The sequence below is a fragment of the Larimichthys crocea genome, unplaced genomic scaffold, assembly GCF_000972845.2.
Source record: "Larimichthys crocea isolate SSNF unplaced genomic scaffold, L_crocea_2.0 scaffold137, whole genome shotgun sequence".
In the NCBI taxonomy this organism is placed as follows: domain Eukaryota; kingdom Metazoa; phylum Chordata; class Actinopteri; family Sciaenidae; genus Larimichthys; species Larimichthys crocea.
Window position 1 is genome coordinate 314,477 of NW_020851881.1, and position 27,677 is coordinate 342,153.

The window sequence follows — 27,677 nt, forward strand, 5'->3', positions numbered from 1 at the left end:
CCTCGCCGACTGTGTCACTCTGGAAAACTTCAGATGTTTCCTAGAAAAGTTCAATACTTCGCCTTCATCATAAGCGCCGCTGACTTTTCTGATGGTGGCAGTGGCACTTGATAAAAGGCCGTGACAGATGAGGGGAGTTAATTCAGGCTCTGCTTATTTAAGTAGGAGATACTATCACCCAGAGGGTCTAACAGCTGGCTGATCACCAGTCTTAGAGGAGCTCAGAGCAGAAACGAGTAAAGCTGTGAGGGAAAGAGAAGATCAGGAGTGAGCTCAGGACAGAGACACTGAAACGTGAAGAGGTACAGCCGTGTTGTTCTTTCACACGCCGCCTCAGGGGGAGGATTTCAAAATAAAGTACACGAGAATCTGAATCTGGTCGTCATCTCACGTTCCTTCATCATCCTCGTATCATCGCTCGCTCTCTGTCTGTGTCATTAAGGTAACCATGACCGGACCGAACACCTCTGCAGGTATCTGGAGCCGAGTGGACCGGACCTTTGTCTCACTCAGCAAAACGTCTCACAGACGAGCTTTACATCTTTATTACGGAGCTGACAAGAGACCACGGTGTCCTCTGTGGACTTTACAGTTCATCTTCATCATGCTGACAGGAGAGGAAAGAGGAGAGGAAAGGAAAGAGGAGAGGAAAGGAAAGGAAAGGAAAGGAAAGGAAAGGAAAGGAGGAGAAGTAAAGGTGAGAAAAATAAAACCAAAGGGGGAGAAAAGTAGGAGAGGAAAGGTAAGAAAGTGAGAGATGAAAAAAAGAAAAGTATACTAAAGGAGAGAAAGGAGAGGAGAAGTTAAGATAAAAGTAGGAGAAGTAAAGGAAGGAAGGAAGGAAGGAAGGAAGGAAGGAAGGAGAGTGGTCGGGTTGTTTGTGGTCCTCTCCCAACATGACGGAGCGTGTGATGAGAAAACAAACAGAGGCTGTTTATGGAGACACAGGACTTTGACACCACCACACTGTCTCCAGTGACGTGTCCTCGCTGTCCTCTGTCTTTCTGTTCACTCAGTCATGCGTAACGCTCGGCCGGCCTTCAATAGAGCCATTCCTCATCCCTCCGTCCTCTCTTCCTCTCTCTCATGGAGCTGACTGAGCTCCCACTCTTCCCTCTGCCTCTTATTTATTGACTTCTTATAAACTCTCCGTCTTTGTTGGGTCACCCACTGCTGCTGCCGCTCTCGTTCGCCTCCTCGACCCCTTTCAGCACATTCTCAGCTCGAACCATGAAAGATTAGACAGAGGGTTACGTAAGTTTCCCGTCGTATCTTTCAGCAGCTCTCTCTCTGTGTTGATATGCTGCACTCTCCATCTTTGTTTCGGTCTCCACGTTCTCCCTTTTCTCTGGAAGATAGAGACATTTCGTCTGTGGCAGGTTAAGCAGTGAGTTAAAACTGCTTGTGTGAGACTTAATAATGTTTTGCATGGGAGGCGAAGAATCACAACCTTGTGCCAAGTCTGGTTCTTTTGATGAGAACTGGAGCTGTGGAGGTTTCTATAGATCTAAATATTCCCTCTTGAAGAGGAGACACTCGTCTTCTCCTTGCTCTCTCACTATAGTCGCTCTGACTAAAGATGTAAGTGGTATCACATCCTACAGCTGCTGCAGGATCTGTTTCCCTTCCTGCTTTTCTACTGTACCGGTGAAACAACAAAGACCGAAGTGAACAGAAATGTTCCTGTGCTGGAGAGCGCAGTGAGATAGCAGGGATCTGGGTTATGTGGGCAGCTGCGTTACATAATCGCACAGTCTTCATCACAACAGTCTGAGCCGCTGTTAGCATTCACACATGTAAGAAAAAAAAATCATGTTAACACGTCAGATTACACGCAGATGGACAGAGGAATGGACGTCTTTAAGACTTCATCAGTCTGCTGTTCATACGAACAGCTGGTGAGCAGCGTTACATAACCAGCTTTGATTATTACTAATTAGCATGAAGGGTGACTTAATTAAACAGAAATATCTGGCACAGGAAGCCGGCTGCTGTGAATGTCGTCATCAAAGCACACCATGAGACGTACAGATCCTGACTGTGGCCATACGTTATTACTGACACTGCAGCAGCACAGAGACTTCAACAAAGTCAGTCAAAGGCAGCTTGAAGTTGCCGAGCAACCAGGGTCAGCTGCAGGTCAGAGCAATTAACTGCAGCTGTGCTCTGTCTGTGTGTGAGTGACTGCTGAGAGACACAGAAAATCTCTAAATGAAGCCCCTCCAACTAGTGGACACTAATGCCAAACGGTAGGTGGTATCAAAAAGCCCAAATGACCGTGAGCATCCTCATCTTGTCGACCATGTGAATGCTGAATTTCAGTGTGTGAAGTTAAAAAATGTGACCTGGGGAGAGAGAGAAAGAACAGGTGCCCCGTGCTCCTTTGGGGAATTTCTCCTCTCCAGTTTACATGGGAGTAGATGGGGCTGTCGGTGGGTGATCCTGGAGCATCAGTGCGTCTCCTGCCAAAACTATAAGTCTGACAGCTTCAGCAGTGATATCGCTGCGTAGCCCACGAATTTTCCTACGTTTCTATGTATATGTTCTATGTTTCCTCTCATCACCTCATCTGTACAGTTCGCAACTTTGTGGAAGGCGATGGTGCCGTTTGTTGATCTGGAGTACAAGCTACAATTGTGGGTGAACGACAACAACAATGAGAGTGGAGATGTGTGAGGAAATGCTGCAACATCTTGAAGCTTGTGGAAACACAGGATAACCCTGACCACATCTGCATTTTTGCTTGGGTGTAAGAATAGTATCCAAAATGAACACCCAAGTTCAGTATGTGACTGAAGGCCTGCACATTATACACCAACCAACAATAAGCCTGTTCCTTGGTTGGGCCTTCAGCAATCCTTCCAGAACCTGCACCAGCTCCATGAAGCCGGCAATCTGGACCCGGTTCCCGCGAGTCGGCCAGATGGCCAACTTGGCAGAGCCAGATAAAAATTCACCAACGTGTGCACAGTCTTCCTTTTAGCACAAAATAACAAAACCACCTTTTTAAAAGTTCAAACTGACGACACTACATAAAATTTTAACCAGACTCAAACTAAAAAAGCAGCACCGTGTTAATATAACAGCTCAGAGGTCATAATGTATCCGGGGTCATAGAGGGCAGTCATACACTACAGATTAAAACTCATCCCATGACCTGCTGTAGGAATCCATACATATGTTAACACACGTGTGTGTTTCTGTGTCTTCAACGTCAGAAAATGATGCCTGATTTCCAGCCTCACTTCATATGGTGTGTTGTTCATTTAATCTTTTGATAAAAGTCAAACAGTTAGTGTGTTTGGTCTCATGTGCTTTTGTAATCCCTCTCCACACTTGGTCTGCCTGGCCCCCCTTTTTGAGCTGCAGATCCAGATCTTAAAGATCATGGGACCATGGGGGTAAAATCCTTTAAGGTGCATCTGGGGTGAAACATTCAGAGGGAAGCTATGACTGCCCCTTATTCCGAAATGTGTAAGAAATAGCCGGTGTGGAACACAGAGAGTATTCCACATGTTTCAAGACGTAGACTTACATCACAAGTTGTTGCTGAGTAACGTCATCTGCAAGAACATTGGTTCTCAACCAGTATCTGCAGCAGATTTCACTTCCACTTTATATCACCATCTTAAACTCACAAACCAAAGCAGTCTTTTGCATATTCCAAACACCCATCAACTTAGAAATGTGTAACGTGAACCATGTGATCGTGAAGTTGAAACATCAGAATTTGAGTGACTCTGACAAGAACCAAACTGGGACGACTAGACGACTGGGTTCAGAGGTCTAGAGGAGTCCATGACATTAGGTTAGACCCACACAATATTAGCCAGGTGGTCATAATGTTATGCCTGATCAGTGCATCAGTTACACTCAATCAGTGCAGCTCAGCAGCCTCCACATGCCTGAAGGTGAGGTGTTCCTGCTGGGGGACAGGACCCAGCCCTCTTGGTTAAACCTCTAGTACTGTAGATGGTGCAGCGAAAAATATAGCAATATTGTTATTACTAATTATAGTGATAATTCAGACTAATGTTGTGTATGACCTGTGAAGCAGAACTAGAAATCATCTACAATGCCCTTTACTAACACTAACACTTCCCACTGATCAGGATGCATGTTTCTTTTGACTATCTTAAGACTGTAGTCTGGAATAGTTTTGACAGAAGTCTGAGGAATTGTTTCCTCCCATTTAAAATAACACAGTTCAACAGCAGCAGCTACAATAAGACGGAGGAAGTGCACATTCTACTAATTTTGTGGTTTTATGTTTTACAATCCAAGAACCTCAAGAATCTGAGCACTGTTGTTGTTGTTGTCATTTCTGTGTCGACCGCAGGCGCGGCTCAACAATGGAGACGGATCTGACGCGTGACATAAAAAGCCAAGAAAAACAGAGCAGCCGGGCTTTTCCACGACACACACCAGTCGTATCGCACAAAAAACAAGGAGCGTCAGAGGGAGCCGGAGCCTCGCTGAGACTCTCTTTAATTACAGGACGCTGGTTTGTACACTGAGCGCGACATGTAACACTGAGGTACAAAAGCAAAACTCTCACTGATGAGTAAGAAATCCCTGCTGGACGTCTGCAGCTGTTTTCCACACAGCAAACAAACCTGTGGCACGAACTTTACATGCAGACAAACAGAGGAAGTGAGAGTGAGCAAGCAACTGGACAAAAATGCAACAACAAAAATCACCTTCAATGTCTCACTCTGTCTCAATCTAAAGCCTTGAAATGACAAATTACAAAGTTGAATATCTTGCCCACAACAGTCCACATCAAACCTGAGAGTCAAACTTTCAGTGTTGTCTTTAAAGCAGCCATGTTAAGTGGACTAAATAACTCTGCACGTCCTTATTGACCTGCAGAGACATTCTTCAGCACACTCCGACAGACTGTGGAGAAAAAAAATCACACACACTCTGAAGCCATTAGCTGCAGTGTGTGAGGCAGCAAGAGATGGTTGGCCTGAATTAACCTACATAGTTGGGAATATTTATCATGAATAAAAGCGATACCACGTGTTTAAAATTGATATTATCTCCATTAATTATACATTTGACAGCATCAAAAGTACCAGAGCTGATAAAAAATAGAGCTACAATCAGATTTTCAACCCAAGATTGCACAAATGAAACAACTTGTCAGGGTGGACACCAACCTCTCGCCCAGTGACAGTTGGGATTGATGAGGATAAGCAGTCATGGAAAATGGACAGCAACTTCTGTAGTCTCATGTATCCACTTGTTAACAACCGTCTTTTTTGAGAGACGTAAAAGCTTCAAAATAAACCAGTGAGGTTTTTACTGATGTATTTTATGTCATAGAACAAAACCTGGACATCTCCGGAACTCCACAGACACCAAAAAACCCACCGACTCATTTCTGCGTTTTTAGGACTAACTCTTGAAGGACTCTATCAGAGACACACAAAAACCGATAGGACAGGCCGATAAGACGAAGCTTATGTGAACTTGACTCGAGTCGACTCAAGTTCCTATTTGCAAGAGAAACAGGCAGTGAATGTGTCAATTTTACATTGTATTTGTAATATGTTAATTCCACTACAGGAGACTTGATGTTCTCCGCAGTTAGGTGCATCTATCGGCATTAGTAATGGGCCAAAAATAAGTTGGGAAATATTGGTATATCAGATTAGACAATGGCATGACTCATAGAAAGGCAGGAATGGGATGTCCCGGTTGCTGAATAGTGACAGCGCATGCCACATAACCACAACGCCACTGGTTCAATATCACCCGCAGACCTTTGTTGCATGAAATACCTCCCACTCTATTTCCAGTCTGTCTCTTTGGTGTCCAACTGTCCAACCTTAACCAGATCAAAAACATCTGAATCATTTCAAAATCATATTTGTAATAATTGTGGAGAACACTGACATTGTCCTAATGTTGTCCTGACTATAGGGTTGGGTTGAGTGATTGGACGAATATATCGGCTATCAGTGAGTCCATCATTATGGGTTTTAGTTGTTTTTTATTAATAGCTGTAGGGCCAGAATATTTTCACCAGATCAGATCAGAGTTGGGTTGATCTGAGAGGAAATGGACACGAGGATACAACATCTATTTGAGTCCGTCTCTGCAAGTCCCCATGTTAAAATGTCCAAACTTCACAGCAGAAATAAACCAAATGCTTTTGGTCTCTGTAGCTGTACTGTTTCAAATTCACCAACACCGACTTCAGAAACATTTCATGTCTGTGACTTTGAATTCCAACACACATGTTGTCTGAAATTTTACTACAGAAGGGGACTGCTTTTCTGCAGCTGCTGGCACCATTATCACTTGTGGTCCGTCAAGGATTTCAGTTCTGTTTACTTACAGGAGGGAGAGAGAGGACTGAGTGGAAACAAAGACAGTGTGTTCCACGAGCTGAGAGGAAACGCCTTTTTAACCTTGCAGGGTCAAAGGTCACTGCCATTAAGTCCACTGTTGTGAGTGTGTGTGAACCTGTACATATATGTTTGTGTTGGTAGAGCCAATAAGTCAATGCTGGTTTGTCTGAGGTGGACAAAGTGTGTTTTTGTTCTCTTAACCGCTGGCTGAGATTCAGAAGATCTTTATCTGTGACACAAGAAACAAACTATTCAATTCGCCGAGAGTATTTATTATCTTTCTAAATTTCTGCTGCATTAAACAGCTGTGTGTGCTGTGGAAATGTATCAATAGGAGGAAAATGAGGCATAAAAGAGCTTCAATTATAAGCTTCAACCAACCGACAGTGACAAGGAGTCAAGGGTCAAAGCCACAGCCTTCCCGTCCTGCAGCCGTAAGATACTTTTCAGCACAAGCTATAGTTTACCACCAACATGCATCTAACACAGATCCAAGATTTGCCTCTGAGGTTTTTAATCCATCTGGTGTCTATGAATTACATTTTCTTCTTGGAGCCATAAATGGCAGTGTTGTGTATCATGGCGTACAGATAATAACAAGCTAAGCATGTTAGCAGTATAGAAAAATGCACAGATTCAAGGCTGTAAACAGAACCAGCAGAGGCGGCGCAGAGCTTGGGTTGGGTGCGCAACCAAAACCACCGAGAACAACCACGGGCCCACTTAACCACCGCTGCTATAAAAACCTGAAAGGGTCGCCTCGCAGATATGAAGAGCCTACAGGCGGGGAACAGATGCAGATAATCACATAGCAGCTACAGCCAAAGGATGGTGTTTATACTCTGAGAGTTCATAAATAGAAAATAATAACACTTTAAATTAAGTTTAGCACAAGCAAAGAATAAGCTCATTGTAAGTACATTAGAGAGCGTCATCCAGTCTACGCTGTGCAGAACATTAAAGGGTACTCACGCATTGCAGTACGGTTTCTTGTCGTAGCCTTTGTAGTTCTTCATATTCAGGGTCATCTTACAAACCTCGCAGTGGAAACATCCTTTATGCCAGTTCTGAAGACGACACAGAGAGAGAGTCACATATCAGTGTTGTATTCAATGAGTCCTTACCTGGTGTTTCTGAATAAGATCACGTGGGTGGGGATCCATCTTGGCTTCGAGTTATACGTTGTTGTTGGTTACTGACCAATCAAATGAGGACAGCTACGTCTGAGAAGTTAAACAATACTGGCGGCTGCTGAAGAGGTTAGCGAAGATGCTGCTAGCGTCAGTTATATCAGAGCTGGAACTTTCTTCACTGAAAGAAGAGCAAAGGTTGGATGGTCCGTTGATCTGATGTGATAGACAGATGGTTCATCCAATCAGTTGGCAAATATGTGGCTGCCCTTCTCCAGTTTTCAACAGTGACTTCCCAGTTTGATGGAACAAACCGTCGCAGTCGGGTCAGTTTCTGGAGCTTTCAGACACGTCTTGTGGCTTTCCTCAGAGGGTGGACTTTAGTTGTTCTCACGTGTCACAGATCATGTTCTAAAACATGGTTATGGGAATCCGTAAAACCATAGACTGTATAAAACATGAATGTAGTCTCCATGACGTCACCCACAGGTTTCTGAGGAGGGCGTTGCCATTTCACTGTCGATGCCTGCTACGCTTCGACTTCTTCTACAATCACAACAACGTACGCTGCTGTTTTCTTGTTTGCTCACCGCGATGTCTCTGCACTGCACTTCTCTCAACACGCCTGCCAATCAAACAGCATGGGTGGGACTGTCTTCATTCCTCGGATTTTCGCTTGATGCAGTTTGACAGCTAGTGTTTAGAGAAAGGCCAATGAAGACTAAATATAAATACACAGTCGGAGACTGGATGAAAATTGTTCAGTTTAAAATGTGACAGAAGTCCGTTTACATTTGCTCGCCCTCCATCTGCCCTGCTTCGGGATTATTCAAATCCTTACAGTGAATCAGCACTAAATGATATTTGAGTTGTTAACATGGTCATACGCCTTCTGTAGGTTGGCTCATTGTTTTGGTGTTGATGATATGTCAACGCTGTGTTCACATCTTCTTTCTGCTGCCCCCAAGTGGCCAAAAAAAACAGTTATTGCTGGTTTAGACGCACAAAACCCTTTATAAAGCCGATATCTGCATATTTATGAATGCATGTGTAGGTGAGGCCATCAGACAAGAGCTTTGGTTTCCGTCTGTAGTCTGTAGTAGTGGTTGCATGCAGGAAAACGTCCAGTGGAGAGCAAAAGAGGCGCGATGCATTTGCCGAAATGTAATCTCAGAACCCTAACCCGGTTTATTTTAAATGTACCTACATTCACATGCAGATATCTGTTTATATTATGAGCCAAAATGTGTCTTTGTCGTCATTCTCACATATAAAGTTACTAATGCAACTGTCTTGGCACGGAAACCTAATTAGATTGTTTATTTCCTGTCGACGACTCACACAGTTATTGAGCAGCATGGCCTGTAGATCAAAATTTAAAAAGTTGTCCACACTGAAACCTTAGAACTTCTTTCGTACCAGCATTTGTTCTCACTTTGAATTTGGTTTTATGTTGTTGTTGTTGTTGTTGTTGTGGCGCCGGGAGATGCAGAAGCTCCTGATGAAATGGGTTTTTGTAAGAGACAGCAGGGAACTCTTTCTGCGTAAACTTCTTTGTTTCTTCGCCAGCGTCCTCCTCTCTGAAGCAGCTCCTCTCTCACTGTTTTAGCTCTTTCATTAGTCTCTCTTCACACAAGTCAAGTCAGCTTTTATAAGACGGCACGGGAGGTCTGAGGATGACGGAGTCGGATGTTTTCTAAACCAAACAAACTGCGTTTTACTCTGAAAGGTGGGAGCCAATATGATGTGCCTACATGCTGTTGTGTCATCTGACGCCTCATCGGACAGACAGTGAACGCATGAGATCGCTGAAGATGAATTAATAATTTATCAACATTATGCAACAGAGTATTAGAGAGGTGTTACCATGCAAACACAAAAACCAACACTGGCATACGGAATGGAAAAGATGCTCCTAATACATAATAATAATAATGTAATAATAATAATAATAATAATAATAATAATAATAATATAATAATAAAAATATAATAATAAATGTAGAAAAGATGCAGCTGGGTGGATGATGTGGATGTTTGTGTATGAAGTCTTATTCAGGCTGCTATAATATAATAAATGAACATTTTTCATGTCTACATGACATTAAACATCTCGGCATGCACACCTGAAGTGTGAACTCTACCTGTGCTGCATGAATCATGATTATACCTTGATACAAAGTCAGTGCATGCTGGGTTCAACTCTGCAGGTCAACACTCAGCAGTGTGTGTGTGTGTGAGAACTTCTCAGTGTTTGAAGCGCTCACCTTGTCCAGGCAGCTGACTTTCTCCGTCGGGTAGACGATCTTCCCACAGCGGGCGCACTGAGGGTTCATCCTCCCAGACCTCCTCGGTGTCTCCAGCGGTTAAATCCCACGTGTAGTTGATGTAATTCGGGCGAGTTGTTCCCGTTGAGTCTCTGGGATCCAAGCAGTAAAAACACCGGAGCTCCGTCAAGTCAGCGGCTCCCCGTCCAGTGCGAAGGCGGCTGGAAGATGCTGCGCCGCCGGCTGGACGTCTGAGTGTGTCGGCGACAAGCTGGCGGGAGTTAACGAGGCGGCAAACGGAAGCACCGAGAGGAAAGGGACGGCCCTCAAAATAAAATAAGAAAAAAAAGTAATAAAAGTGTATAAAAGTAATCAAATTCAATTAACACCTGAAAAAATAATCAGAACAAAAAAAATATCATAAATAAAATAAAAAAAAAAAAAAGAAAAAATAAATAATAATAATAATATAATTAATTCAACAAAAAATGTAATTAAATTAAAACAACAGAAAATTAATCAGAATTACAAAAAATAAAAACATAACTAGTAATAAAAAATGTTTTAAATTCAACAAATTCAAATAGAAAATTAAACAGAAACTTTTTAAATAATTAATAAAAATTAAAAATAATAATAATAAAAAATACAAATACTACTACTACCACTAGCAGATTGTTTAGATAACTAAACCACCTTTTCAAGGGGACCCCACGTCTTTTAAGTTACACATTTTATGAATATTTCACATCATTTTCAACATACAGTGCCCATCATAAGTTTTCACCCCCTTGGATGTTTTACCCTTTTATTGCATTCATTGATCAATCATGGTCAATAAAATCAATTTGATTGATTTATGAAAGCAATGACAGGGTAAAACATCCAAGGGGGTGAATACTTATGATAGGCACTGTATAACGATAAGAGAACAGAACAGCTGAGAAACTGCAAAACCCAAACAGTGGGCGTGAGAATTGCAAGTAGTTGGTGTCAAAGTTTTCATGATGTCTATATGATGTATTTTTTTAAAAATATGAACAATCATACATGCTCATTAGGCTTCAGATTCAGTGTTTTCTTCTCATCGTTCGACATTTCTAACGCAGGACGAGTTTGTGTTCAGGTCTTCACCTTCACTTTTATCCTGTCAGATGTTTTTGAGTTCAAATCTTAGATAACAATTGAATTTGAAAGGACACACCCTGCTCTGGAGGTAGTGTGGGATCGGGACCCGTTTATTAAGCAACTAAAAATGTCATTGATTGACATTACAATATTAATAATCAGACTCAAAGTCATCAATGTAAATCTTAAAGTTATTCCAACATTTATTATAAAATATCAACCGTATCAATATTTACAGTTTGTTTTTCAAAAGCATTTTTATTGTAAACATGAATATTAAATGATTGTCATTGTCATGGCTCATTTGTCAGCAGCCTCACTTCATGTTTCATGACAGGCAAAATCACCTTGACTTGACCTGAGCACTAACTAGTCATTAACAAGGGAGTGACGCCTCCTGTTGGCTGATGGAGGTATGACATCAGTTATAGAGAGGTACAATAAAATAAAACTTCTGTCACCAGGAGGGGATATATTTAACTTTCACTTCAACCACATGATCTCCTCTGTTATTGACACGAGCAAAAAGTTGAACAAGATACCAAAAAACAGCTTTAATGTATCTTAAATCTCTCGTTCTTTGTTGCAATGTTAGAATTCATTTATTTGGATGGAAGTTGGCGAACAACTTCATGACACCTGCTTCTTTTTGGGGGACTTCACAGAAAGCTTGCATAAAAATATCAAATGTAAGTAAAATATGAAAAAGTCTGGTGACAAACACTATGAAAAGAGCAGCAGACTGCATCCAATGCATTTGGTCAAGGGTGTTTTAAAATAATTGAAACATTTTGAATTCAACATATAAAAACTGTCCATGCCTACAGATTCATTCAAATGTGAAGTGGAGATCGAGAACAGTGATTGTTCTTTCAAGGTCGATGAACAGTTTCTAACCAGCAGCTCATCATGTTCTGAATCCATCGACTGTTCGTTGAGCTTCAGATCAGCCCGAGATGTTCAGACAGGAAGGGGTCGACCTCGCAGAGAAAGTCAGTCATCTCTGAGCTGGCAGCTTCACCTTTATTCCTCACTGTGTCGAAAACAAAACGAGCTTTGTCTCTTTTGTTCTGGATCCCGTCCGCTGACTCCCTCTCAGAATCAGTCATCACCTTTATCTCAAACATTTTGTCCACCAGACTTTGGAGAACAGGTCCTGATATCCCGTCGATGAAGCTGCTCCGTATGTCCAACAGGATGTCATCTGAAATGCCCTGCACACAGGACCTTTTTACTCCAGTGGACGAAAGACAAACTCGTCTTTCCCAGACTTTGACTTTGTTGGTGTCTCTCAGAAGCAGCTTAATGTGTTTCATGGGTTTTTCTAAATCCAGCTGGAATGATGGGAAGTAGTTGTCGTAGTCGTCACAGTAAAATTCTGCTTCTGTTGGTTGAACTAGAACTGAGTCGTCTTCAGGACAAGTGGACAGTGTGTATTCCTGCTTTGGGTGCAGTTTACACTGTGGGGATGTCTGTATAAAGTTCTCATCTCCATATAACTTCTTCCTGATGCGCTTCACATTCCAGAGTTTGATCTGGTCTGGTAGCAACAACACATTGAGGAGTGAGTCAAGATCAGGATCAACCGGAGGCCTGTAGAAGAGCAGAACCAGCGCTCGGACCGGGACAGGTGGTGAGTCTTCATCCTTGACATTACCGAAACCAGAAAACCCTGTGATGTTTATAACCACATGAGTCTCTGTTATCTTATGAGGGGTGATAAACTCGATGCCCTCATCATTCACATGAGCAACTGACAGGAAGTCACATCCACCTGTGGAGCGGATCTCACAGTGTGGGAGGTGAAGCTGACGCATAGACTGCTGCACACATTTGATGTCAAACAGGGGTCCTGCAGGCTGCTTCTGATGCTGGGCCAGTAGTCTCCTGTTCCAAGGGACAGTCCTGTAATCCACGTCCCCTTCTCCCTCCATGTGGAACACCAGGCCTGTCACACTGCACTGGTACAGGCCTGGGCAGGAGCACTGGAACCTGTAGCTTTCATCGTCTTCGTCGATATCAGGTGTGAACTCCTCAAAGCTGTTTTCTAGCAGCATGTCAGGTAAGCTGTTTGCTCGTGTGAGGGTCTCGCTCTTTGTAGAGGTTAATGGACTCAGTGAGGGAACGCTGTGAGAACGAGGCAAACAGCTCGAGTTTCTCCTGCTGCGAAAGCAACCAATGTGTTGGAAGGGGTGAGAATGGTCCGGCAGGGTGTATTCAGCTGAGTTTGTCTCTCGGGCATTCTGGTGACTCTCGTGCCTACTTGTGAAAATCTGTAAATTGCGGAAATAGTCGCGTAAATAGCTGCAAGCAAAACTCGCAAAAGAGCAAAAGCTGGCCATAGAGCGATGGAGCACGTATGAAACGTTGGAGGGCCACATTAGGAGAATATCATGCACTCTCTTATCTTCCAGGTTATCTAGATGAATGAGATCCATCCTCCACTCGTCACGTAGTATTTGAATTACGCGTGCCAAAAGTGATCTCTCTCTCTTATCTTCTGGGATATTTAGAAATAGGGGATCCATCGTCACCTCATCACCTAGTATTCGAATTGCGCGGGTCAAACGGAATACATGCATCTGATCTTCTCGGATACCTTGATGTATGACATCCATCCTCACCTGGTCACTTAGTTTTAGAATTGCGCGGGCCAAATTATCGACATCCACCTGAGAGGCGCCTCGTCCACGGCGTCTTGTGGCATCATGGGACACAGCAACAGCACCGATGTGATGTGGGTCATCTCTGTATGGCGCTCTGTCATATCTTCTGGTGCCAGCGTAGAAAAAGACAGGAAAGTCAGGAGATCTGTACACGGGAGGCCAGAGGAACGTTTCCTTTACTCCACTTGTATGCAGCATATTTCCAGTTTCATCAGAAACTGGGTCAAATGTTTTAAACTCATCAGCGCCAGAATGAATCCTGAGTCGATCGCTTATGTATCTTAACAGGTTTTCTGTTTTGCTCTCGGTACTGGCTTCAGTTTTTCCTCTGTCTCTCAGCCCTGAAAAAACAAACAAACTGAAATTAAATTTCAACCACAAAAGTGTGTTTGATTTGAAAATGCCATCTTCTTCATGAACATTAACGTCAGGATAAAGCACTTGCAAAGAGTTTTACAATCTTTAGAGAGAGCTGGGTCCTGCTAAGAAGCTCTTTTGACGTAAACTGAATATTTACGGAGCCCCTAGAGTCCCAAACTGTTTCTATCTTGTGTGCACAAGCTCAAATGCAACTAAGATAAAGATGTTGAAATTCACACTTTTTGTTTGTTTTTAATTGTGTGTCTGGCAACTACTAAGTGGCACATACAAAAGAATACAATGCTGTATTTCCTGCCAATATATTCTCTATTAAATCTTACATACTGGCACTTTAAAGAGTAGAGTGGTGCAGAATTAACATTAAGTAAAAACTTTAAAAAATATTTAAAATTATTTAAAAAAAAAAAATTATATTTATAATATATATTATATATATATATATATATATATATATATATATATATAGGAGCCGTTAGAGACACATTGAATTTATAATAATAATAATAATAATAAATAATAATAATAATAATAATAATAATAATAATAAAGTTGCACCCTTTGCAACTTTAGGGGTGTTTTGGTTTAACGAGTGACCGTGTTAACTGGTGACCTTCGGCCGAATGCGCCGTGGTTAGACAGCTGTTGAAACAGGAAGTGAATACGAAGCTGTCAAAATAAAACAACAAACACGAATCTCGTGTTTTTGTTTGTTTGTTTATATTGTAGATAATAAAATACATAAATAAATAAACAAAGGAAGCGTTCATACGCTTTCAGACACGTGTCTTCCTCTCATTGGTTTCAAACACCTAGTCGTAACCACGACAACCACGCGCAGACGCATTCGGCCATCGGTCACCAGTTAACACGGTCACTCGTTAAACCGTAACAGGGGTCCTGTTCCTTGACAGATTATTCGTCTGTTGTTAGAAAGCTGAGCTTCAGCTGAGACTAACTGTCCTCGCACGGGTCTTGGACACAGTTTGACGGTCTTGTGGACACGGCGTACCTTTCATCTCGTCCTCCATGTCTGTCCTCTGTCCCGCTCCTGCTGGTCCTGGAGAAGACGTGACGCAGTCGTGTCAAAGTGAAAGTGAACGTCATTCTTTGTAATAAATGAGAAGAAGCAGATTTTCTACAAGAGAACACAAATACATGAAACTACATGAACTTTCCATGTCCGGGGTGGGAGTGTTCTCCTCAGTCAACAGATCCAAATCTCGGTCGGTGAAGTTCCGTGAGTCGGTTCTAAGAGCCGATTCTTCAAAGTGAACGACAAGAACCGTGTCCCGCTCAGAATCCATGCAGCCATGCAGCTCACTGCATGCAAGGACAGACTAGGATCACAACATGATGTGAAGTGGTAGATGAGTAAAGAAATGAGTGATATAACTGGAAAAGAAGCAGCATGTGGCTCATTTCAATGATTGTGGAGACTGCAAGCGAGTGCAGAATCTGTAAAATGAAAATATCCATCAGAGTAGAGACAACAACAAACCTGCACAGATTTTTTTTTTAAATGCATAAAAATGTGAAAAATTATGAAAACACTGAATGAAAAATTTGCCATAATTGGCAAATTAGGCTAATATAGAATGGAGCCAAAAGAGACGAGTCTTTGAGAAGAGTTGAACTTCCCATCACTAGTTGCGTTGTACTTCTTTACGCCAGAGGGTGTCGCTGTTGTCGAGGCTGTGGGTGCGGTCGAATACTCAGCTCTGCTCAGGAGCCTTCCTCACTGAGTGAAACGTTAACACAGCCGCCATGATAAGAGCTTTGTAGTCCATCTTCTAGACTTTGTAGTTCTACAACAGATCACGTCAGTAACATTGTGTCCTAACTCCTTATGACCTCTCCTTCACATCTTTCCTTATGACCTTGTAAACTCTTCCATCGAGGTCAAGGAAGGGTGGTTAGGAAAGGACTTGGGTCAGGTTTATCAGCTTAAACATTAAATATATTTGTACCGTATTCAACTGAATATAAGTGTTTAACAGTAACCTGTAAATCTGTGCAATACCTGCACATTATAATTTATTTACATTCAGTCTGTTGTACATGCTGTCATATCCACCTACCCTAATGTACACAACAGAAACCATATTTATTCCACCATGTCGTCATCAGTCGTTTACCCAGTCTACAATAGATAGATACACATATGTATATATGTCTACGTTTATGCACACACACACACACACCACATGTCTTTACCTGTATGTACAACTGAGAGCACACACCTGGACAATAAAGGGACTCTGATTCTGGTTGCCTTACACTATCTTTCATGATTTGAGCCACGACCACTCTGACTATTAACAAGCCAATGACCTCCCCTCAACATTTTGGTGTGTTGTAGGTAAACAAGGCTGCCTAAAGCATGTGAACACATGTGAGCAGATAGTTCTGGCAATAGATTACTTATTTTATTTTAGTAGTTTAACCTCAAAAACCAGTTAAAGAGTTATTATTGAGATTCAGTAAGATAATATGTTTTAATCTACAATATAATGATACTTATAACTGACAACAATGAACAAAATCAGAACTTTCTTTCTGTTCGGTCCAACAGGAATCCAACAAAGGTGTTTGTTAAAATCTGCTTCATTCAGGCAGTTAATGCTGAAATTTGGGTTACAGGCATTCATCTGCAGGATCTTCATGAGCAGTGTTGTTGCAGCATTGTAAACAGGGCCGTTTCTTGCTATATGCAGACTATGTGGATGCATAGGGCCCTGCAGCCACCAGGGGGCCCCCCAAGCTGCGAGGTCAGCCTCATATTCCACTGAACAAAAATATAAACACTTTTGTTTTTGCTCTCATTTTTCATGAGATGAACTCAAAGATCTAAAACATTTTCTATTTACACAAAATAACAATTTCTCTCAAATATTGTTCACAAATCTGTGTAAATCTGTGATAGTGAGCACTTCTCTTTTGCAGAGATAATCCATCCCACGTCACAGGTGTGGCATATCAAGATTCTGATTAGACACCATGATTATTGCACAGGTGTACCTTAGGCCACTCTAAAATGTTCAGGTTTATCACACAACACATCACCACCGCAACTTTTGAGGGAGCGTGCAATTGGCATGCTGACAGCAGGAGTCATGTTCATGTGGAGGTGCAAGATTCACTGTATGTTTTCGAGCAGTGCAGCCAAAGAAACCTGCAACATTACAGTTAAATACACTTCAGCTGCTTCAGGACTAAACCTCTTTTTAAAAGTGCTGCCTCATATAGTTATCACCAAAGCTGTTGTCTCTGATTTAATGTTCAGTTCTCTACCATAAGCCGTCTCCAAAGGCATTTCAGAGAATTTGACATCCAACCGGCCTCACAACCACAGACCACTGTAACCACACCAGCCCAGGACCTCCACATCCAGCATGTTCACCCCCAAGATCGTCTGAGACCAGCCACCTGGACAGCTGCTGCAACAATCGGTTTGCATAACCAAAGAATTTCTGCACAAACTGTCAGAAACCGTCTGAGGGAAGCTCATCTGCATGCTCGTCGTCCTCATCGGGGTCTTGAACTGACTCCAGTTCGTCATCGTAACCGACTTGAGTGGGCAAATGCTCACATTTGATGGTGTCTGGCACGTTGGTGTTCTCTTCACGAATGAATCCCGGGTTTTCACTGTTCAGGGCAGACACCGTGGCATCATGTGGGTGAACGGTTTTCTGATGTCAATGTTGTGGATCGAGTGGCCCATGGTGGCGGTGGGGTTATGGTATGGGTAGGCGTATGACAACGAATACAGGTGCATTTTATTGATGGCATTGTGAATGCACAGAGATACCATGACGAGATCCTGAGGCCCATTGTTGCGCCATTCAAACACAACCATCACCTCATGTTACAGCGTGATAATGCACGGCCCCATGTTGCAAGGATCTGTACACAATTCCTGGAAGCTGAAAACATCCCAGTTCTTGCATGGCCAGCATACTCACCGAACATGTCACCCACTGAGCATGTTTGGGATGCTCTGGATTGGCGTATACGACAGCGTGTTCCAGTATCCAGCAACTTCGCACAGCCATTGAAGAGGAGTGGACTAACACTCCACAGACCACAACCAACAACCTGATCTGAACCTGAACTCTATGCGAAGGAGATGTGTTGCACTTCCTGCACAGTTGATGACGTGTTTCAACAGTCAAGTTCAGTTTGTTTCAGATGACGTCAGTAATTATGTTTTGGAGTACATCATTAACCAGTGTTGTGATCATGTGTCAAAATAAAAGTTTATCTTGAGTTGCAAAGTTCATTGCTGTGTTGCAAACAGCAGTTAAAGTAATTATGTAGAACATGGAGTGATTTAGCACCCCAGCTGTACTCGAGTATTTACTCTGATTACATTACTTCTGATCAAACAACCAATCATCATCCAGGTCCCCAGCAGCAGCTGATATCACTGCCCAGTCCAGCAGCAGTCAGCCCAGCTCGGCGTCTGTCTTTCAGCCTTTTATTTCACCAAGCTCTCACCAACCACTAAAAGTCAGTCCCACATTTACTCTTGTCCGGCGGCTTCTTGCTCGCTCACTCTCTCCTTTTCTCTTCTTAGCTTCCTCAGTCAGCGTCCTCTTCACTCTCTTCTCCTCTGCCATCATGTCTGTAGAGGCTGCTGAGCCTGGTTACCTCCTCTTCTTCTTCCTGGTAGTCCATAACGCCTGTTGGTACAAACACTCAGTCCGTCAGCTTGGCAGTGACGGGTACCCGTCGCTCTGAGCTCACCTGAACTGAGCTAACAGCAGCTACAGCTGTCAGCAGTTTACTTCACTGTCCATCATAAACTCTGTAAATCACAGAGAGTTGAGGCGGAGCAGCCGGAGGACATCAGAGGGAAAACCAGAAAACATTTCCTCCATAAAATATGATGCAGCATGAAAGCATGACAGCAGCCTCGCACATTTCGTGTCAAGTGAGATATTTGCTATTTATCTACACGTCATTCCGTCACAAACTTTCCTCTTGTGGAACAGATGGCATGTTAGTAAGCAACCTTTCTGATGAACCTGAACGCTGCTTTTACGCATTAGAAAACAAACTATGCATTTCCCTATAAACATGAAACCTGTGTAACTGGATATGACACTATTCACTACTACTCACATTACAGAAACAACAGGAGTATTTAAAAGTAAATTTACAGCACTGGTAATGTAGAAGCTCTTTAACCAAAATTTTATGCTAAAATATAATTATTATTTTTATCTATGAATTTACTGTTTTACCAAAGAAATAGTAAAGCATGTTATTATTTATTAGTATTTATTTATTTGATTACAGATTGCAGATGCTCAGACAGGTGGTCTAATAAATTTGTTAAGCACTGTATCTGTGTGAAAATGTCACAGCCAAATAAATCAGCCAATGAAAACAATGTTTGCTTTTTCGAAGTTCCATTAGGAATGTGCACCATGTGAGTTTAACACGTTTAGACAAACATTCAGCCGTTCTGAAGCTTATCACTGACTAATTCAAACAAACACTTTAAGGACTTTGTCAGGCGACAATCTCGAGATCGTTTACTGAAAGCACTCACTGATCAGGGTCTATCGGGTCGATCGGGTCTTCAACCAGGGGTCCATGAGCCTTAGGGGGTCCTGCAAGGGGTCCGCCAATTTTTGTCATAATAATTGACAATTTTCATCAAAATACTGATGAATGTGACGGCGCACATAACTGAATAACTACAAACAGTGGAGGCATTTGCACTTCTCAAATGTGATATTTCAAGATATTTATTGCATGTTTGTCTCTGTTCTGTTTGTCTCTTGGAGGTCCTTGGGCTGGAAAAGGTTGAAGAGCCCTGCAGTAGACGCTGAGGCCTATATGAGGCAGTACTTATAAAAAGAGGTTTAGTCCTGAAGCAGCTGAAGTGTATTTAACTGTAATGTTGCAGTTTTTTTTGGCTGCACTGCTCGAAAACATACCGTGAATCTTTCTTCTTAGATTTAAATCTAAATTAAAATGTGTGCACTAAAACGTTGATGATATTTACATAATTACTCTGTCTGCTTGTTCAACATGATTTACTGTCAGACGTCACAGTATCTCTGAATGTAAATATGTAAAGTATGTTTCCTTCCACAATATCACACAACACGCACTTCTAATTATTTTTAATTTCACTTCCAAAGTGCACCTGTGGTCTTTTTTTAATTCGATGATTCACATTGTTTAATCAGAGGAGGAAACTTGGCTTTCCATCAAATTGAAATTCTTCCTTCTTCAGGTGATGTGTACGTGTTACGTCAGGACAGAGTAAGAAGAACCAGTTTTTTTTCCAGTTGAGTTGTAAGGAATAAAACACTGAGGACACGACACTGATTTCACACATGTTGATGGAAACTCGAGCTGTTCTTTGTGTGTGCTAAGTGATCCGGGTCACTGCAGTAAATGCTCGATGTTTGGTCGACACAGAGGCTCGTCTGCTGGTCCTTGGAAAAATGTAACTAACTGGACGTTTGTTCTTCATCTGAGAGTCTCATCAGGAGCAGCTGGACCTTAGATGAACCGCACATCGATCACAAGTGGTCAGTACAAACTTTTCTCATGACTCACTGTTGAGGGTGTCTGCATACAAAGTGCAGGACTTTAACACTGGGAATCGTTTTGATTAACGTGAGGGAAAGATTGTGGTTTCAATTAAATATTAATTTTGTAAAGATAGCTCAGGTCATTGGTTCCAAACCCAGGGGTCCTGTCAAGGCTTTAAAGAGGGTCAAGAGGCCTTCTTGATTTTAAGGCATGTAAGAAAACTTTACAACAAATATACAATAAATCTACATCTCATTTCATTCATTTCTTTAAAGAAAACTAAAGTTTTAGGTTTAGGTTATTATTTAAGATATAAACTTTAATTATAAATCTTAAATCTAACAGGGTAAGGTCACGGTGAAGACCTGAACACAAGCGATATTCACTCAGCGTCGTACCTAAAGAACAACGAGAAGAAAACTAACTGTATGTTAAATATTACAGTGCTACCTGTGTTAGTACTGTCACCCCACAAAATCAAGGTTTCTGGTTTGGCAACACATTCTCCAGATTCTTCCCACAGTCCAAAGACATGCAGGTTAATTGGTGAGGATGTTCCTCTCTATGTGTCAGCTGATGCCCAGATAATGAAAAACAGCCACTGCAAATACACGATACAGACAGATTGTATAAAAATACTGAAATATGTCAGGAAAACTCATCACTGCTGAAATATTCACAGGTTCTGTTCTTGTTATGCATTGAATATAATAATAATAATAATATGAAATATATCACTCAGTCACTCTGTGGGAGAAAAGAGGTCCCAGCTTCAACTCAACTTAACCAAGACCGCCATCTTTCCCAAACCATAAAAAATAAACATGAGAATAAACAAGTTTTTTTTTCTACAAGCAGATAATGCATTACAAACATCACCTCGCAGTATAAAAACATCAACACAATCAATAATCTTTTAAATGAAGACGCAGTTAGAGTGAGAAAGAAAGACGTGTTTGCTCAGGTTGTGCAGACCTGCTGATGAGGACTATAGGGAGGTTTATGGTTCATATTCAGATTTTAACGGCAGCGTAATTAGATCAGCAGACGAGCGACATGTTCAGTGGACTTTGTACGTGTAATAATCTGTGATGCAGTGTGTGGGTTCTGCATGAGGTGAAGTTGTGTTGAATTACTAGTATATTAGAGTCATTTTAAGTTTCTTATGGAGGGGCCCAACACAGCCCAGTGGCCCCTTAAGAGGTTACTCCAGCCCTGACCGATGCATTATAGGCGCAAACTCATGTGAAATACAATTTGTACTTGAAAAAGTACATTTAGGAATGAGAAGTTACTGAATGAAGTACTGCTGAGTGGTTAAAAAGTACACAGAGAGAAACCTCACGTATCTTGGAGGAATCTCTGGAGTGAAAACTATGCGCACGGATGGAGCCGGACAAACAGGAAACTTTCTCTCTAATGAGAGATAACGACGGTTGAACGACAGCAGAGGAAAGATTTTTCAGCAACGACGTCTTTCTAGAGAAACGAGCTTACAAGAAAATAAGCAACAAACCAATGAAGCAGAAAATAAATCACAGTGCAGTAAAAAATGATGCAACTGTACACGTGTTAGTCGATTCAGAAGTCTGTAGTTTACTTTTTCTTTGTTCAAATGATCTAACAGGAGATCCAGGTCACGGGTCCATTGTATTTTCTGAACAGCAGAACAGTTTATAGAGAGCCAATACAATGACACTCGGGCAGGAGAGTGTGAGGCCTGAAACCCTGCACACAGAGTCAAAATGTATTTAGTGAACAAACTGAACAAACTGGTTCTTCTGTTTTTCACCTGAACGCATCATAAAAAAGGGATTAACACAAATGAATTGTTGGTTCATGTAATTTAAAATATTCTTTGTGGTTTAATCTGACTGCACCTGGTTGTTCACATGCGTGCCTGCCTGATGGCATCCTGCCATGAGGAAATAAAACTCCTCTGACTATTTTTAGACGCCAGAGGACAAAGTTCAGCTGATTACAAACCCAAAGGCGAAAACACCTGAATGCACCAGATATTTTTATCAGCAGTGTGTGCTCTCTGTGGATCGGTCGACGTGCAGCTGCTCTTAACTGGAATTTCTGAATCCTCAACTGCAAAGAAAAAGACTTGTTTTTGAAACATCTGCATTGATTAATAATCTGTATTTGGAGGCGAAAGGAAAGAGGTAACTGCATTTTCTCTCTTGGAACAAAAGCTTAAATATGAATTTAGAATATTCATTAGAATTGAATAAACATTTTATTTTTAAAAATATCTTTCCTGTAAAAGTCTCCTTCATGTAAAAAGTAAATGTAAATTATTACTGTTCCCTGTCTGTCTGAAAAACACATTCAGCTGATTGTTGATGCAGCAGCGCCACCTGCTGTCCAAACCAACACACTTCAGTTTCACACTTCACAGGGAGCAGAGCTGGTGTCGTGCCAGAACAGGAGCTGGGCAATACTTCCTCCACCACTCAGTCCTGTTTGTATTACTGACACAGTTTTCTTTGTGTTGTGGCTCTCTGTCAGGTGATTTGTTGGAGTGAGGCTCAACATGAGGCTCTTTGACGAGCAGACGCCAGCAGAGCCACGATTCAGCCATCACCACCTGCCCGAACAGTGAGGTTCATCTTTTATATTCTCCCAGTAGTTTATGGAGGTTAACTGGTGATTTCACTGTTTCAGAAAAAAAAGTAACTGATGGTAAGTTTAAACTCTGACTTTCAGACATGACAAACAGCTCAGCAGTGTGGAGTTTCCAGCAGTCATCTACCTGCTGATGAAACAGAAACAATCCTCAGAGCTGATCGACTTCAGCTTCAGCATGGAGCCTTCAGTCGCAAAGTAAGTTCACTTCGATAGACAGTGCGTGTCGACAGCTCAACATAAATTTTATGTTTTAGAGGAAGTTCAAAACAAAGTACAAAAACCACAACTTGTCATTTTTTAATAATAAATTAAAATAAATTACACAAATGATATTTAATGTGTTCATTGGAAGAGATGGAAAGTACTCGAGTACTGCAGTCTTAAGGACACTTAAGTGTATACTGAACTACATTTCTGATACTGATAACAGCCAAAAAGTACTTTTAAAGTACTTCACTCTTCAAGTATAATTTGTTGATCGAATACTTTTGTACTTTTATCAAAGATTTTGCATTTAGAACTTCTAATTCTTCTGTTGCTGCTTTTACTTCAAGTATCTGAATACTTCTACTAGTAGGCTGATATTGTAACGATTGGACAGATTTCCATCTCACAAACTGAAATCAAAGTTGTTATTTCAATCTTCATTTTCCTCTCAACATTTAATTATAAGCAAAATCCTGAGTAGTACAACACCATGGGTAAAATTATCTTTAAATTTCATTTCAGACTTGTGTGCGTGAGGACGAGCAGTAAGGGATATCCTCCACCTTTCTAGCCTCTGGCCTGAGCTGTACAGTAAGTTCACTTCTCATTGTTCATATCACACCAGGTGCTGCCGCTCCTCAGTCACACATAAAATCATGTCAATATGTTCCAAAGGTTATGATGCAGTCCAGAGGAATGACTCCCTGCAGAGTGTGCCGCTCGATGGGAAACTTCAGATTCAAAGTGAGCTTCATTGTTCCAGCCGTGAGATGAGGAATCTCTTCTTCACGTTGGACGTCAGCAACTTGCCGTTAGGAGCTCGACTTGTAAATAATCTGCCTTCCTGTGACGAAGGTTGTTCCAGGTCAGCAGTTTAATAATGTGGGGGAGTAAGAAGAGAAGTGAACTCGCTGCATGAAGACCTACAGATGGAAATGAAAATCCAAGCTGAGCTTTCGCAGTTTGAATAACTTGAAAAACAAGTGAAACAAATTAGTGCGATAAAGTCAGGGTTGATTTTTCCAGAAGAACTCTTGAATTTTTTCTAACGTACTGTAATCTTAAGTTTACTATCTGGATACTTCTGTAGCTGCTTTGACGTTTGATTTTTGGGAGCACTGCAGGATGTTATTAATTTATCTGTTCATCCGTTGACTGTCTGACAAAATATAATTAGACGACAGAGATTTTGTTATTTTGTCTCTTTTTTGGGTTCTTCATGGTGTTGGTTTGTTAAAAAGTAAGCTATAAAATCATTGTTATATTTACAGATGATATTTTTATACTAAACGTCCATATCTACAACAAAATGATCACACGTTAATTTAAATATATTACAGTAACAAGAAACATTGTTAAAATTCATTTTCCAGTGTCAGTCATCTGAATCTAATTTTTCATTCTTCTTGTTTGAAAACTAGAATTTTCCGTTTTGATCTCGCTAAACATTTTGAATATATATTGTTAGATACAGTTTTGTTAGTATATTTCTGAACTACAGGAGAAAGAAAGGTGTACATGGTTTGTTTTCTAATGCCTAATCTTTTTCTCATATGTGTCAACACACTGTTAGAAACCTGTATGTTCATATTGTTTGTGTTGTGTCTGACTCCGCTGACAGTTCTTTTTATTTTAATGTATGATAAACATAAGCAGGTTTCTACATTCACACACTTCTTTCATGATTATATGAATGTGTTATTGGAGCTGGTCCCAGTGGGATTGAAACTGTAACTGTGCGTCACAACCTTGTTGTGTTTTTTATGACACGTTTGAATGGTTTGTCTTTCAGGGAGTCTGTATCACAAAGTTTCTGCCCGCTGCCGTGAGGCGATAAAGTTTTTAAAGTCTGATTTGAATCATGCTGACTTTTGTCTAAAACATGGTGTTGTTCAATCTGAAGCAAAGCAGAGCTGACACAGAATTTACAGCATCAATAAAAGTTATTAGCACCAAACTATGTGACTGTGGGACTGAATCATAGTCGTGGATGCTTTTTGTTTTTATGCAACATTTCCATCATATGAGAAGACTGTTTGAGTGAATATAAACTAAATATAAAAACAGTAAATCACATCAGTGAAATCATTTTGTTCTTCCTTTCATGCTCATTAGTTACAGGAACATTTTCAATCATTTATTAACTCAAATAATCAGTTATCACATGATGAGTTCATCAGTTCAAATGTTGATTATAGATGAATTATTTTTATTATCTTTGTCATCAACGTTTACATCACAGATATTTTATTCTGTTACATCAAGTACATATAAATTAGAAACAGATAACAAGTTCTTCTGTTACATGTGTTGGTAAAACTGATATTTATTAGTGGTTTCAATCACTAAACTGAGTTTCATTTGAACTTGTGTGCTGGATTTAATTATAAAAATTGATAGACAAACCATAATCAAACAAAGAAACTAAATGATTAACTGATCTAGACTAACTAATGATAATAAAACATGAGTATAAACATACATTGAAAAAAAAAAGAAATCTTTGAATAATAACGATTTAGACAAACAGTAACAATCAAAAGAGAACAAATGAATTATTAAAAGAAAAAAGGAAACAATCTGAATGAGTAAATGTTTTAACTTAAAACCAAATCACCATAAAAAGCTTAAAGGAACTCACTTTATACCTTCACCAAAATAAGGATTAAGTATAAAAGGATGAATGAATATGTCAAAAAAACAATATTAACTTTGCGGCTTCGCCTGAAAGTATTTTGACGTCACTTTGCTGATTGAGGAATCCTCCTTTCTTTGAATTTGGTCTTTTTTTCACATTGTTTTCTAAAAACAATCCAGGAATAAATTCTCTTCAACATTTTTTCTTATGTCATTCTAATCATTTTTATAAACATGATTATTAAAAGTCTAGAATCTGCATGATGAACTTCTTTTTTACATCAAACATATACAAATGAAATAAATAAAATGTTCCATTAAAATCCAGACATCATCAGTTTGTAATCAGTTGAGACTCTTCAGTAAAGCCTTCATTGAATCTAGACTTTGTTCAGGTTTTATCTGCTTCATTTATCATGATATGAGAAACAGCTGCTGTTAGTGATAATAACCAAACTTTACACATCAAATTTCAACTTCCACTCAAGTTCAGAAATATGTGGAAATTAACTGCACCGCTCCATCAGTCCACAGGGTGGAGCTGTGACAGAAACAAACAAGAAACATCCATTAAATGTGTCAATATACAGTTATGTTGATCCAGAGGAACACACATGATGATGGTGGACTTGACTTTGTGTCTGACTGTGGAGCTGATCTCAGAGCAGTTCAGACTGCAGCGCTGACAGTCATCTCCACTTGTTGTGATTCCTCCGTCAGTCTCTGCTGGATGAAGCTCTCCTCTCCACTCCACCTCCCAGTAACATGGCCCAGTCAGAGCTGATGCTGCTGCTTCAACCTCTCTGGATCATCAGGACTCAGCTGATCTTCTCTCAACACAAACACCTTTCTCACCACTCTTTTTTCCAGCTGATGAGAGAAGCAGACAGACAACAGAAGTCATGAATCAGTGTTTCCAGAGACTCCCTTCATCAGCTGTCAGTCAGTGATGCAGCACATCCAGTATAAAGACCAGCAGGACTTCAGTCCTGTTCAGACACAAGTGGAGCGGCTGTGTAGCGTAGCCAGCTTCCTGTCAGCTCTCATGTTAACGTGTTGGACTGAAGCTCACAGACCTGCATCAAGTCTGTTGACTCTGCACATTTCACTCAAGTACACAGTGGAAATAAAGTGCTGACAGTCCCTGAACGCATCAAACATGTAAATATGGAGTCTGTTCTAAAAACATTTGGACTAAACTAAAGACACATGGACAGATAAATATATGATGTTAAAGGTCCTACATGTTCAGACAAAGACTGAAGCTGTGGGTACTGGACTTCAGCAGAGGTTCTGCTCTGTGCAAAGACCACATGGTCACTAAATGTAATGATGCTTCTTTGCAGGCTTCAGTCAGACTGATCTGAGAGCTGTGACAAAGATGAACTGATCAGTTCTTTAGTGTTGGAATGAGAGAACAAACACTTTGAGATCAGATCTGATGAATGAGGACCACTGTCTCTGTACATCTTGGAATGCTGTCAGCTGGAATCAGCTTTATTTCCTGTAGACATGAACACAACAACAACAGTCGTCTTCACATCAACCAAAAACACATGATCACAACGAGCTTCTGGCTCATCTGATTGGCTGACTGTTCTCTCTCTCTCTGTCTTTCTGTCCAATCCTGAAGCCTGTCACCGTTCTCCTCTCACAGCTTCACTGAGGAAAGCAGCCGCTGAGAAGGTCGGAGGTTTACAGGAAATACTGG

At 41.0% G+C, this 27,677-nt stretch overlaps 3 protein-coding genes and 1 long non-coding RNA gene across 5 annotated transcripts in view; 1 reads left to right on the plus strand and 3 right to left on the minus strand.

Moving 5' to 3' along the window:
* Positions 1-9,999, minus strand: part of LOC109141272 (LIM zinc-binding domain-containing Nebulette) — a 59,205-nt gene extending 49,206 nt beyond the window's left edge. Inside the window, exons 1-2 of the mRNA XM_010751903.3 lie at positions 9,759-9,999; positions 7,335-7,429 (exon numbers count right to left, since the gene is read on the minus strand). Coding sequence (XP_010750205.1) covers positions 7,335-7,429; positions 9,759-9,827 — 164 coding nt within the window. The 5' untranslated portion in view covers positions 9,828-9,999. The remainder of the gene's footprint in view (positions 1-7,334; positions 7,430-9,758) is intronic.
* Positions 10,000-11,065: 1,066 nt separating this feature from the next.
* LOC109141273 (uncharacterized) lies at positions 11,066-15,300 on the minus strand. The gene is made up of 2 exons (XM_019271006.2): positions 14,943-15,300; positions 11,066-13,893 (listed from the first exon to the last, which is right to left on the minus strand). The coding sequence occupies exons 1-2, from the start codon at positions 14,959-14,961 to the stop codon at positions 11,828-11,830; spliced, it is 2,085 nt and encodes a 694-aa protein (XP_019126551.2). The 5' UTR covers positions 14,962-15,300; the 3' UTR covers positions 11,066-11,827.
* A 4,966-nt stretch (positions 15,301-20,266) lies between these two features.
* LOC104935979 (uncharacterized) lies at positions 20,267-25,286 on the plus strand. Of its 2 annotated transcripts, none has more exons than XR_797584.3 (5): positions 20,267-20,484; positions 23,003-23,092; positions 23,201-23,317; positions 23,852-23,920; positions 24,005-25,286. It is a non-coding gene; the product is annotated as an uncharacterized LOC104935979 (long non-coding RNA). The 2 variants fall into 2 exon arrangements; XR_797585.3 differs by lacking the exon at positions 20,267-20,484 and adding an exon at positions 21,878-22,656.
* A 1,415-nt stretch (positions 25,287-26,701) lies between these two features.
* LOC109139720 (ribonuclease inhibitor-like) overlaps positions 26,702-27,677 on the minus strand; it is a 17,644-nt gene continuing 16,668 nt past the window's right edge. Inside the window, exon 4 of the mRNA XM_027275471.1 lies at positions 26,702-26,836. Within this exon, the coding sequence (XP_027131272.1) occupies positions 26,818-26,836 (19 nt within the window). The 3' untranslated portion in view covers positions 26,702-26,817. The remainder of the gene's footprint in view (positions 26,837-27,677) is intronic.